This window comes from Gopherus evgoodei, chromosome 18, assembly GCF_007399415.2.
Source record: "Gopherus evgoodei ecotype Sinaloan lineage chromosome 18, rGopEvg1_v1.p, whole genome shotgun sequence".
Lineage (NCBI taxonomy): Eukaryota > Metazoa > Chordata > Testudines > Testudinidae > Gopherus > Gopherus evgoodei.
Window position 1 is genome coordinate 10,627,506 of NC_044339.1, and position 12,719 is coordinate 10,640,224.

At 50.0% G+C, this 12,719-nt stretch overlaps 2 protein-coding genes across 2 annotated transcripts; both read left to right on the forward strand.

The window, feature by feature from the left end:
- The first annotated feature begins 325 nt into the window (after nt 1-325).
- LOC115637059 (ventricular natriuretic peptide-like) lies at nt 326-992 on the forward strand. Its single transcript, XM_030537897.1, has 2 exons — nt 326-451; nt 702-992. Exons 1-2 carry the CDS (start codon nt 326-328, stop codon nt 990-992), a joined length of 417 nt encoding a protein of 138 aa, XP_030393757.1.
- A 6,038-nt stretch (nt 993-7,030) lies between these two features.
- LOC115637060 (natriuretic peptides A-like) lies at nt 7,031-9,887 on the forward strand. The gene is made up of 2 exons (XM_030537898.1): nt 7,031-7,618; nt 9,444-9,887. Exons 1-2 carry the CDS (start codon nt 7,499-7,501, stop codon nt 9,885-9,887), a joined length of 564 nt encoding a protein of 187 aa, XP_030393758.1. The 5' UTR covers nt 7,031-7,498.
- Nucleotides 9,888-12,719: the final 2,832 nt, after the last annotated feature.

Genomic DNA, 12,719 nt, shown 5'->3' on the forward strand with positions numbered 1-12,719 from the left:
TGGAAGACCACGCGGTCATTTCATTCCTTGTGCTGCCCAGAGAGAGACTGCAAAGGAGGCACTTGCAATGCTCTGATCCCCCGAGGCGGCTCGGCTCTGCTCCGCTGGAGCAGGACCGGATCCCGACCGCGGCCACAGGCAGGGCATGCACCGTTTCCGAAAGGGTAACCTCGAGTGCCACTGGCTGCAACCAGTTCCTTTAGCAGGGCAGAGGGCCCGAATTCCGCGCTCCGGCAGGGAGCCGCCTGGATAAAAGAAGCCCAAGCAGCCCTCCAAGCCCACACCAAGGAGCTCAGGTCTGGAGGCAGAGCCAGCACTGGGCAGGATGGAAGGCGCAGCCGTGGGCTGTTGGGCCGCTCTGCTGCTTCTCGGCCTGCAGGGGCAAGCAGGCGGGCACCCGCTGCCCGGGAAATACACCAGCCGGAGCTCTGGTCCCTGCAGGCGAGGAGAGGTGGTACAGGGGTGGGGTGGGGAGCTGGGTCTCTGACCAGGGCCTCTGAGGCCATAAAGGTGTCAGCACTAGGCGCCTTAACGAGCAGAATGGGGGGCCGAGCCCCATGAGGATCCCTTCTGAGCAGTGGGATTTTCAATCTGAGAGGTCCGGATTGTGCCCCCCCCCCCCCGCAGGGACACAGATAGGCACTGAGTGCCCTGGTCAGTTATGCAGGAGCTGATCGCGGTCTTCTCCTCTCTTGTTCTAGGACCTCCTTGAGCTGCTGAAGGAGAAAGCTCAGGGGGAGGAAGGGTTGCCGCTGGAGCTGGAGATTCTGGCCTACGGGGCAGAAGAAGATGACCCTAGCTGGGACCTTGCTGAGCTGGAGAGCAGCCCCGCTACCCAGCTCCAGCCCCGGGATCCCATGGAGAGTCAGTGGAGGAGCCTCCTTGCTTCTCCCAGGAGGATGAGGCACTTCTCTGGGTGTTTTGGGACCAGGATCGAGAGGATCGGCTCTCGGACAGGACTTGGATGCAACATCTTCAAAGGTCTTAGCTAGAACCTCAGCCTGCCTTCAGTCCCTGCGTGTCTAGGTTCTCCCTCACCTCACCAGGCTTAGGGGGCACGGCTGGCAATGGCCCCATACTGCCCTATACAGCTCTGCCAGATTCCTCCCCACCCCCTGCCTTGGGGGGCAGACCTTGGCCCCGGCTGGAAAGGGCTCAACAGTGGGTCCGTACAGCTCTGTTATATTAGCCGTAGGCCAAGCAGGCAGCTGTCCAGCCGCGGGGTGACAGGCAGAACCCGAGACAGGGCTGATCTAGCCTAGAGGAGAAACTGAATCTGAACGCGGTGCTCATTGTGTCTCTCCCCTTGGTTTTAGGTTCCTGGAAGAGGAGATGGAGAAGCTGAATCCAGAGCTTCCCACGATTTTTTAAGCCTATTTTGTGTTGACTGGTAACTTGATTGGAAACCCCTGACCTCCCCTGCCCCAGCGGAATACGCGTCAGCCTAAACAGAGCAGTTGGCTGGGGGACACATTCGCGTTGTACGGATTGTTAATTAACAGCAATGATGCTGGAAGGAGAACAGCTGAAATCCCTTCCCCCCACCCCCAGCCTACCGGGGGGGGGGGCATGGCGTGTATCAATAAATGTTTGTATAACTCGCTCGTTTCTCTCTGGAGGCCTGCGAGGAGCGAGTCCTTTATGATGGGGCTCTGGGGACCTGGGACGTTTCCCGACCCGCGCGAAGTGCCCCCGCAGAGCTCACGCATCACTTCACACCTGGGCTGGGTTAGGCGGAGGAGGCCATCCCACGAGAGGGTCCAATTCTGCTCTCAGTTTCCACTGGGGTCAATTGGGAGTGGCTCTTCCAGAGGTGATGAGGTCACTCCGGATTTACCCCAGTGCGGGAGGAAAACTCTTCCCTTGCTCACTGATAAAGCTCCCTTCCAGATTACCCCATGGAGGAGCAGGTTGGGCTTCTCGGGGCACTGCAAGGCGGTGGGATCTGGGTTGAAATGGTCGCTCAGCATCGCTGTTGAGTGCCAGCACAGCCTGGCCCTGCACACACCAGGCCCCAGTCCCAGGGCACAGGGCCACCCCCCCTGTAACAGCCCGGCCCTTTCGGAGCGCTGGCTGCATGACCCTCAGCAGCGAGGGGGAGCAGGAGCCGCTGGCGCTAGGAGCTGGAGACCCGAGGGAGACGGAGGGACCTGAGCAGGGCCGGGGGGAAACACCGGTTCAGCACCTCGGACAGCCGCCAGCCTGCGAGCTCCGCGGCAGCCGCTAGGGGGCGCCCTCGGCCGGCTCTGGCGGCACCATCCCAAGCCCAGGCGGGGCTGCCCGCCGGGGGATCCGGCCAGCTGCATCCCCTGTGCAGGGAGAGGGGCGTGTCCCCCCGAGGGCGCCTTCTCGCTCCCCCAGCAGCCTGGGTTGGAGGGAGGGACAAACAGCCCCCCTCTCGAGCCAGCCCCCCAGCTCTGGGATTGGGGGGGCTCAGAGCTTGGACTGGGGCAGCTGACACATCGCAGGGTGGGGGGCACGCACCAGGCTCCCCCGGGGAGGAAGCGGGTCCCTGCTGGGGATGAAGAGAGATTCTCCCCCCCACAGCTGCTCTGTCCCTTGCAGGGTATGTGGGGCACTGGGGCAGGGAGCACAGAGGCCGGGCTGGGCCGGCTGCAGGGCGGGTAATGATGGTGTCGGGGCCAGATGGGGAGCAGGAATCGAGCCCCAGAGATGCCTAGGGGGAGGAGGAGCCCCGCAGCCCCAGCCCCAGGGGCAGCATGCCAGTGATGGGGAACAAGGAGAGGGGGCTCCTGCCAGTGCCCTGCTGCATCTGGCCTGCCTGGCTGGGGGAGAGGGGGCACAGCGCCCACTGACCTGAGCTACCTGCCTTCCTGGAAAACCCCCTCCCCCTGGGGTCACAACCTGCGCCCTCCAGAAGATCCCACTGCTTGGGCGAGACTTGGAGTCAGCCCCTGTCCCGGGGTGCAGACGGCATCCCCCGGCCACAGGACAATGGGGAAACCAGGCTCAGGACCCCATGGTTGCTAGGGCCTGGCTACACCCTAGCTACACAGGACCCCACAGGTTTCGGAGGGGGTAGCCCTGTTAGTCTGTATCAGCAAAAACAATGAGGAGTCCTTGTGGCACCTTAGGGACTGGACTGGCTACACCCTAACTACACAGGGAGAAACCCTGAAGTTGCAGCCTGTGTGAGGTGGTCAGAATTTGTCCCACAAGGAATAACATAAAAGTCTAACTGTATTAATAAGGATGAGCCAAGTTCTGCCCCCTCTTACAGCCCCTTAGCTTCAGTGGGGCCACCAGGGGGTGAGGGAAGGCAGAATATGGCCCTATACCAGGGGTGGACAAACTACAGCCAGCGGCCACATTCGGCCTGTGGGACTGTCCTGCCCATCTCCCGAGCTCCTGGCCTAGGAGGCTACCCCCCGGCCCCTCCCCTGCAGCCCCAGCTCACTGGCTCTGCCGCTGACACAACGCTCTGGGTGGCGGGGCTGTGAGCTCCTGGGGCAGCGCAGCTGCAAAGCCTGGCCTGATCCAGTGCTCTTCGCTGCACAGTGCCGGTAGCAGCAGCGTGGCCTGGCTCCAGCTGGGTGGCATGGCTGAAGCGCCACCAGCCGTCGGTGCTCCAGGCAGCGCAGTAAGGGGGCACGGGTGTGGATAGGTGTTGGGTTGGGAACAGGAGGTTGAATGGGGGCACGGGTCCCGGGGGGACCAGTCAGGAAAGGGGGGGGAAGCTGGGGTGCTGGGGGCAGTCAGGGGATAGGGAGAAAGGGTGGTTGGATGAGGCAGGGGTTCCAGGGGAGGGGCGTCAGGAATGAGAGGAGGGGTTGGATAAGGCAGTGGGGATCTGGGGGCACTCAGGGGACAGGCAGCGGGGGTGTGTGGACGGGGCAGGGGTCCCACAGGGGGCATCAGGGAATGGGGGGGTGGATGGGGCTGGGGGCAATAGGAGGTGAGGGATGGGCCATGACCCCCTCCCCTAACCAGCCCTCCATACAGTTTACAAAACCCAATGTGGACCTCAGACCAAAAAGTTCATCCACCCCTGCCCTATACATCCAATAGCTACAGCTGCAGCCAGGAATTCTCATGCACACCCATTCACACACAGGCACCCCATCCTCTATTACAGACACAAAACTAACTACCTTAAAAGATCATGACTAAAGTTGCCAAGTCCAGCCCTAGTCAGAAGTGTTTCTCTTGCTGCCCAAGTTGGATGTTGGGTCCTGAAGGAGGGAGGGGATCTGAGGAAGAGGGGGCAGGGGGTTACGGATTTGGTAATTGAATGCTGCCCTGGAGAACTGGCTTCTTGTCCCTGCCTCTGATATCCTATGCCATGCTGGGAAAGAAATTAAAAAAAAAACGCACATTTTGCCACAGGTAGTCACTAATTGTGTGCCTCTCATTTTCTGAGAGCCCATCTTGGGACCTGGGGTCAGTTGCCAAGCTGCTCCTGAAGTCAGTGGGAACTGGGCTTGGAATATATGATGTGCCATAGAATGGAATATTAATAGGGTCCTTCGTTTTTAGTTTATTTAATTTTTCCTGGGAATTTCAGTGTTTATTATCACCAGAACCAAAACAGGTGAAAATCAGTGCAAAAAAATACTTAATTTTTCTGGGTAAATATCAGGGTTTACTTTGGTGGATAGAAGGATTGTGGGGGAATTTTAATTAATAAAGTAATACTTTGAATTCCATTCATCAATGTGGTTTGCTGCAGAACTAAAACAGAACTCAAAACACAAGGCCACCTCTGAGTTTAAGAAAATAATCCCCAAATAAAACTTTGTTTGAATAAACAGTTTACTGTTGTAGACTTAGAACTTTTAGCCATATTTACATTTAATAACCAGGCCACATCACATGCAGCACATAACTCCATCCTTTTCTCCTGTTTTTTATTTAAAACTTTTGAATACTTCCATATGTTCAGAAGTGTATTCTGATAGATTGTTGGAAGATTTGACAGTAAAATGGGAAGAAAACAGTTAGTTATATGCTAGCAGCTTGAAATGTGGACGTGAGATTCATCAGGATGTTCAGATGCACACACGTCAGAGCTTGCGTGTGTGCCTGGGTGTTTATTGTGTGCACCTTCTAGACTAATATGTAGCCTTACTTCAACAGGCAGCTTTGCACATACACACAGACTAATGTATTATCGTAATACAATATGTTGCATGTGATCTATGTATTTTCCAAATCAAACAAGTTATTTTTATACATTTGAATGATACAAAAGTAGGGTGAACATTTGAAAAAGAATGAATAATGCTTTTTGTAAAACCGGAGAATTTTTAGGTAAAAAATGGTTTAAACTGAAAACAGTGGGGCTTGTGTATTAAACAAGAGAATCGGGTCCTAGCCATCTCAGATTGGGCACCCAAAAATTAGTGGATACTTTGGACCTTAATCTCTGTCTCAGCTCTCCCCACCTGTAAACCAGGAATAAAACCCCTTCAACTCACAAGGTGCTGTGAAAATAAACACATTAGCATTTGTGACACACTCAGATACCATAGTGATGAGTGTCACAGAAAAGCTCACAAGGGCATTAATAATTCCTCAGAGCAGGGTTTGAACTGTGTGCAGCAAATAAGGCCCAGGGCCACACATTGAAGAATGAGGAGAAAAAAAAGAAATGAATCGCTGCTCATTAAGTGAGTACCCTCCGTCCTGTGCACAGAGTGAGGGAGGTTTCGTGGAGGGAAAATAATCTTTAATAACACCCTCAACTAGGATCGTAAAGCACAGCACAAGGGGGCTGATTTAAAGGTGCAAATCACCATTAATGCTGACATTTCCTAACCTCTGAGGGCTTGGCTTTGTAACCTTAATGAAGTTTTATTTTACACGCACAAATATTTTTACAAATTGTTAGAAATACACACAAAGTGTGTGTATGCATGTATATACATTATACACGCACACACCCACCACTACATCATATACACTAATATATACATAATTATCACTGTTATTTATAAATATTTGCATAATCTGTACGGAGATTCTTTTCACTAATTGATTGTCTTTTTAAGATGAAACAAATTCGTTTTAGATTAGACTGGGAAATCCATTTCCCTCAGAAATCCACTGCTCTGCTTCAGCTTTATCTGATTCAGAAGAACCCAGGCAGTAAGCTTAGAAGAGAATGTTATGTGTCGGAGCGTAGATCTCCCCTGTACATCTATAAATGGAATCATTTTTATGGCCTCTTGTGTTTTAAGCACAAGGTTGAAGGGTGAATTCATGATAGAACAATATTTTCCTAAGGAATCTAATTTGACCATCATAGTTAAGCATTCTGGCTTTTAGTTAATATTGAAAACTTCAGATCTCTAAGAAAAAACCCCCCCAAATGTTTTATACCATATATGCATGTGTGCACTCCACACATTTTTTTAGGGCCAGATACCAAGCAGCATCTGTCCCCATAGCACTTACGCGGAAGTCAGTGTGACTACTTGTAGAATGAGGTGCTATTCTGCGCAAGGGCATCAGAATCTGGCCCTCAGAGAAAACTGTTCCTGAACCTACGATTGCTTATCATGCTGTAGCCAAATTCATTTAGAGCCAAATCCTGCAATTCATGCTTAGACAAGATACCCATTGACCTGAAAATGTGGCCCTTGATATATATATCATACACACACACAGATTTTATAGCTATCTAGACTAATGGCCTGATTTTCAAAATGTGCCAAGTACCCACAATTGCCACTGAAGTAAAGGGGACCTGGGGGTACTCAGCACCTCTGAAACATCAGCCTAAAGTTTCCATTTGGGTTGCAATGGAGGGGTGAGAGCAGAGGAAAGAGGGATTGGGGCCCCTTTCTGGTAGGGGTTGTGCAAACAAAGACAATCTCAATAGCGAGATTCCCCTCTAAAGCTACTTAGAAGAGAAGAGCCCCAGGTCTGGGGTTTTCAGCATATGCCATGGTATGCAGCAGCTGCACATATTCCATATATAGAAGAGGAGTCTGTCCAGTGCCTCAAATTTACTGTTAGGAGATCAGTCTTCTTCAGATTCTACCTCCCCAAAGTCTGTGCCTGGGATCTTTTCCTTTCCCTGTACAAGGTGATTTCCCTCCCAAAAGCTCCTGATTAAGAGTTCAGAGCAGTTTCAGGGCTATTCCCCCCACAATCTCCATGAATCTGACCACAGGGGTCTCTCATAACAAAATTGCTAAGAATTTCCAACTGGACTCTAATCTCAGCGCCTGGTATCAAGAGGGGGGAGAGTGACATGAAATCACTGACTTGTGACATACATTCCTCAGCGGCAGCAGCTGCCTCCTAATGACAGCTAATAAAGGGAATCTTCTCCTGACTGAGCTGCATGCCTGCCATGGGACTGGAATGTGCCCCCGATAAATCCACAGATAACCTAGGAAGCAGGGATCACACCCAAACGGTATAAAAGACCAGCCCGAGGAGGGAGAAAACAGGACGAGAGAAAGAGAGACCTGAAGGGACATCTCAGAAGAAGCCTGAACTTTCCCATCGTCCAAACCGATCCAGAGGGATGGACACTAAAGGTTCATTTTCCTGCGGGATCCTGTTGCTGTTGCTCATGCAGTTCCAGTCCAGCAGAACCAACCCCATCTATGGCCTCAGCCCAGCCAAAGAACTGGCCAGCATGGAGGTGAGGACTCTTTGCTTTGTGTCGTTAGACTCTCTAGGGCTCAGCTAAGCATGGTGTGGTGCCAATACCGTACTCTAGTGCAGTAAAGTAGCTAGCATAGAGTCACAGGGGACAAGGTGACCCAGCCAATTGCACTGTCAGCTCCAAACCATTTGAAGAGGGGGCTCTCACATCAGAGAACCCAGAACCCTTGAGTGACGGATCCCTTCAGCTAGCGGGTTCATCTGATGATCCTCGGTGGTAACAGGGATGAAAAGGGTCCTGAGGCTATGGAACATCTGCCTCTTCAATACAGAAACTGTCTTTCATTAAGGCTCTGATAGAACTTAGGGACATTCCTCTAGAAGGAATTATAAAGGGATCTGTGTAGCTTTATAAGAGGAGACAATGGGTTTTTGGAGATGAGGTCCCTCATACGATTTATCTGACTAAGGTACAGGTGCGCCAAAGCAGAAGACAGTGTGTGCACTCACATTTGGGAAACACAAGGAAAGACCCAGGGTTTGTGTGGGCAGGAGATGAGCAGGGGATTGGGGCAGATGGGTGGGATCTTTTAGAATATTCATTACTTTAAAAAAATGAATGATTTGATCACAGAGCTGGATTCCCTCAGAAAAGCCCCCAGAGCTAGGAAATTATTATGCACCTATGGGATTTATAGTGTCCATTGCCATAGCAACCAACATTCAGGTTCCGTCATGCATGATGAAGGATCTCAGGGACTTCAATAGGATTATATCTTTGCTTAAAGTTAAGCATGTGCTTAAGTACTTTGCTGGATTGGGATGGGTGTGAGCAGCCCTGCACAGGACCAAGCCCTTAAAGAACAAACTCCCTAGAAGTATTAGAACCACCCTCCAGAATAAAACAGGCAAAAATTAAGCCAAACTGCTAAATTTTGTGTGTAGCCACATAGCTAGGTTCTGGCTCTTGCAAAGTGCCCAGAGGAGAGAACCCCACAGGCAGCGCCCTCCAGAAGGTAGCTGCTCCCTGGAGGGGGTTGAAACATAGGGACAGCAAGAGGCTCTGAGCTGTTTTGAGCTGCCCTGGAAGTGAGACCTGATTCCACATTATTCAGGGCTTTGAAACTCATCCTGGAGTGATGAGTGATCCTCAGACGTCAGCAGGAAGCCAGCGCAAACACTTGCGTGCAGGCTTTCTAGATGTGTGCACCCCATGCAACCGTAGGGGGTAGCAACACTGTTCCACACCAGGGGCAGATTCTGGGGGAGATCAAGAGTTTCTCTCTGTAAAGCCTCTTGCAACAGCCTGGTGGGTGACAGATGCAGGTGACCCCTTCCGAGGTCTACAGAAGAATGGGAAAGCTGACAGCTTTTTGGCCAGCTACAGAGAAGCACTGCAGGTCACTTCTGCTAGCTAAGAACCTGGAGCAGAGATGGATCCAAAAGTACATTGAGGCAGCGAACCACCCCTTCCATCTTAGGGCATGTGTACACAGCACCGGGGAGGGTGCCTCTCAGCAGGGGTAGACAGATGTGCTAGCTCTACTCAAGCCAGGATGCTAAAAATAGCAGTGTGGCTGCGGTGGGGGAGAGGGGCTCAGGCTAGCCGCCCAAGCACAACCCTGCCCAGTCCCCCGGGTATGTGCTCACACAGGGGCAGAGTAACAAGACTGTAGGGTCTGGGTTGGATAAAGATGACAGAGGTGAGGTGACCCTACAGCTCAGCCTGCACACAGTCTCTTCCGGCCCTCTGGCAATAGGATGACTGCTATTTTCAGTGGTTAGGCAAAAGTTGAGCATATAGGAAGGCAAGGGGAAAATCCACAGGGACGGGTGTTTCAGTCTGTGCCCTTCTCTCGCAGGCTCTGTTGGAGAGGCTGGAGGACAAGTTCTCGCTGATGGAGGCCGTAGAGTCCAACCCTGATCTTCAGGAGCCTGAAGCTCAGCAAGACACTCCACCAGAACTCTTCGATGACAACAGTGACCAGCAGCCCGAACCCAGGCCAGCCCCCAGCGCCCGTCTGTCCTATAGCAACCCCATCCTCAAGCGACTGAGGGGGCTCCAAGCTCCCAAGATGATGAGAGACTCAGGCTGCTTTGGGAGAAGAATTGACAGGATCGGCTCTCTGAGTGGAATGGGCTGCAATGGTGAGTCCCTCCTAACCCAACTCATTATAAATGGAGGATTATTTCTGTGGGTTACCGTAGCTCCTAGGAAGCCTAGTCAAGGACCAGCACCCCATTGTGTTAGGTGTTGTACAAACTCAGAGCAAAAAGATTCTCTTTGTATGGACCTTACAGCTTAGAGACAACCCAATGGACATCTCTGTCCTGTCAAACCACCCTGTCATCTGCTCTCATTCCCACTCCTCTCCTTCCTGCTCATTACACATCTCACTCCTTTCACCTTAACTTCTCTTCCCATCCTTTCCCCGCTCTTATCTTCGGGCCTTTTACCACCTACCCCTACGTCTAGAACAGCCCCCTTATACCAGGCTCCCTTCTCCAGATTCAGCCCTGAAACCCACCTCATACTTCTCCTGAACTGGCCGCCTGTGTCCTGTCCAAAGTTTATATCCCTTTATTGAGACTATGCAGTGAGGACCTTCTTGTCTAAGGCTCTGATCTTGCCATTGGATCTATTCAGCTGGGAGCTGCATGGGCACAAGGGGTCATATGTAGGATCTAAGCCTATTTTTGAGCATCATCATAATGCAGATTAGTGCCACTATATATGTTTATTTAATTAGTGGTATTAATAGCGTAGGGACATGGCAAGGTGCCTGGATACCACGGTGATAGGCACAGCATAAAAACCTGGATAGAGAGATGCTTCTGCTACCAAAGACCTCTTGCTTTTAAAGAAATGATGCCGACTAGTGTAGGCCCGCAATTTGGCTTTTGCCTTTAAAAAAGGAAAACATTTAAAACAAAAGCGTTTTAGTGACATTTGTTTAGAAGAATCTCAGTATCAACAGTGTTTGATCTGGACGTACCCACTTCCCCACCTCTGCCAATGGGGGTTGCAAACCAGTCGTTGCAGCATTAGGCCAGGGCACGAGAACCTGAGAAAATTAGACTGACTGGTCTGTTTTCATTGACTGATCTGAGCGAAGTATAACGTGTAAACCCAATCGCAGCAATGGGAAGGAGTAATTTAGGTGATGGTTACATTACAGACTTCTGCCGGCATGGCTGTGTTGCTCAGGGTGGGACGAGGGGTGATTTGTGACCAACCGAGCTGTGCCAGAAAAAGCCATGGGCACAGATGCAGTTATCTCCGTGAAGCTGTGCTTTTATGGCTCAGAACGGAGAGGGGGAAGGGGTTGGAATAAATTATGCCTGCAAAAGCCCAGCACTTTACTGGTACAGGAAAATACCAGTATACTATATAGACGAGGCACTCCTGGTGCAGACATGGCCTAAGATTTTTTCCAGTTTTCGGAGCCAGAGCCTCAGCTGGTGTAAACTGGCTTCATTGGCTCAACAGAGCCACGCTGATTAACACCAGCTGAGGATCTGGCCCTAATTTTAATAATCTACAGTGGTGATTAGTAACAAAATAATGTTTTTGCAAGTTTGTTTTATTATAATTAGGCATGGCAGAATTTGATATTCTAAAAAATATACAGATGTTTATTTTTAAGCATTTTTATCCTTTAAATTTTTAGTGGCAGGAAATTAACAAGGGGAGGGGACAGAGTTATTTATGACAGCAGACACTGAGATTCAAAAGTTAAAAGTTTTGTAACAGTCAGGAACACAAGCGATCAACATCACATGTCACAACAGATCAAGTAAATATCCTTAAATCAATCTCTAGTAAGCTCTCAAGCAGCATCTTACTTTGCTTAGCTGTAAATTTCAATGATTAATCAATGGCAATATTTTTTGTTTGTTTGTGGGTAAGGTGAAATTGACATCTACTGATATTTACCGATAAAAATCTAATCCTTCCAAGGCTAGTTATAATTTTTAACCTGATGCTGTTCTTTAAAAGCAGCCCTGGTAATGATTTCTGACACCATCACATAGAGAGGCATCTTTCTTTAACCCCCAGACAATTTGTATTAACCCAGGATTTAACAATACTGCTTAGCTCTTGTATAGTGATTTTCATCCATAGATCTTAATGTGCTTTACAATAGAGCATAAAGTCTCATTCTAGTCCCATGGGAAAACTGAGGTACAGCAAGGCAAAGTGGTTTGCCAAAGGTCACCCAATAAAACCACCTTCTGTGTTTTAATAAAGGACGCAGCTTGGGGATTTGATTTTCAAAGCACAGACCTAGGATGAGGGTGCCAAACACGGAAAGATAGAGCAAAGTGTATTCAAGGTCTCGCCATTTTCCTGCCATAACTCTTGTTTCATGACTTGCTTGCAGGTTTCAGGAAGAATTAAGGTGACCCTCCGGTGCTCTGAAGAATGTGTTACAGTGCTGATTTCTCCCAGGACGCTTTCCATGTGCTTTCTAAACACTTTCATGGAGAAGTTATTCCTATTTATTTATTTATATTTATTTATTTATTTGATGTTTTATAAGAACATTTCTTACTTTAGCACCAAAAAAAAACATGTTCAAATAAACCTAACACATTAATCTTTTATGTTGAATTGTTTTTTCCTGTCTGTTGCATTAAAAAAAAAATCCATGCACTTTCCTGAATTCAAATGCCTACATTTTATTAGGGGCACTGCCATCAGTGAGGCAGGACCTCATAGTAGGGACTCAAAAGCAGTATGCCTGGGAGAGATGGGACAAAGACTTCCTATCACTAGGATAGGAAACTCTTAGGGGTGCTGGAGGGTGGCTAATTGCTTGTGTTTAACTGCACAGACCAAATTAAGGCTCTAAGCACCGAGGGAGAGATCCATTATCCGCTGCTGTTAGATTCACAGCCCAAATATGGCCTTTGCAGCATTAACACATTCGGTGGGAGGCAGGACTCCTTGGCATTCTGGGACTTTACAGTAGAGTTTCCAGGGTTTGGGGGCAAGGTTCCTGAACTCTGCAGGTTCGAATACCATTTTAACATTGGCCAGCTTCAGTGGACACCCCCTCACCCTTAATCACTGCCATGTGCACGCTGTGGGCTTGATCCTGGTTTCATTTACGCAGCTTGGGGACCTCAATGGA

Excerpts from the sequence above, each read along its gene's own strand:
- LOC115637060 (XM_030537898.1), top strand. The coding sequence starts at position 7,499 with ATGGACACTAAAGGTTCATTTTCCTGCGGGATCCTGTTGCTGTTGCTC. Across the intron at positions 7,619-9,443 it reads AAGAACTGGCCAGCATGGAG|GCTCTGTTGGAGAGGCTGGA; the intron begins GTGAGGACTCTT and ends CTTCTCTCGCAG.
- LOC115637059 (XM_030537897.1), top strand. The coding sequence starts at position 326 with ATGGAAGGCGCAGCCGTGGGCTGTTGGGCCGCTCTGCTGCTTCTCGGC. Across the intron at positions 452-701 it reads GTCCCTGCAGGCGAGGAGAG|GACCTCCTTGAGCTGCTGAA; the intron begins GTGGTACAGGGG and ends CTCTTGTTCTAG.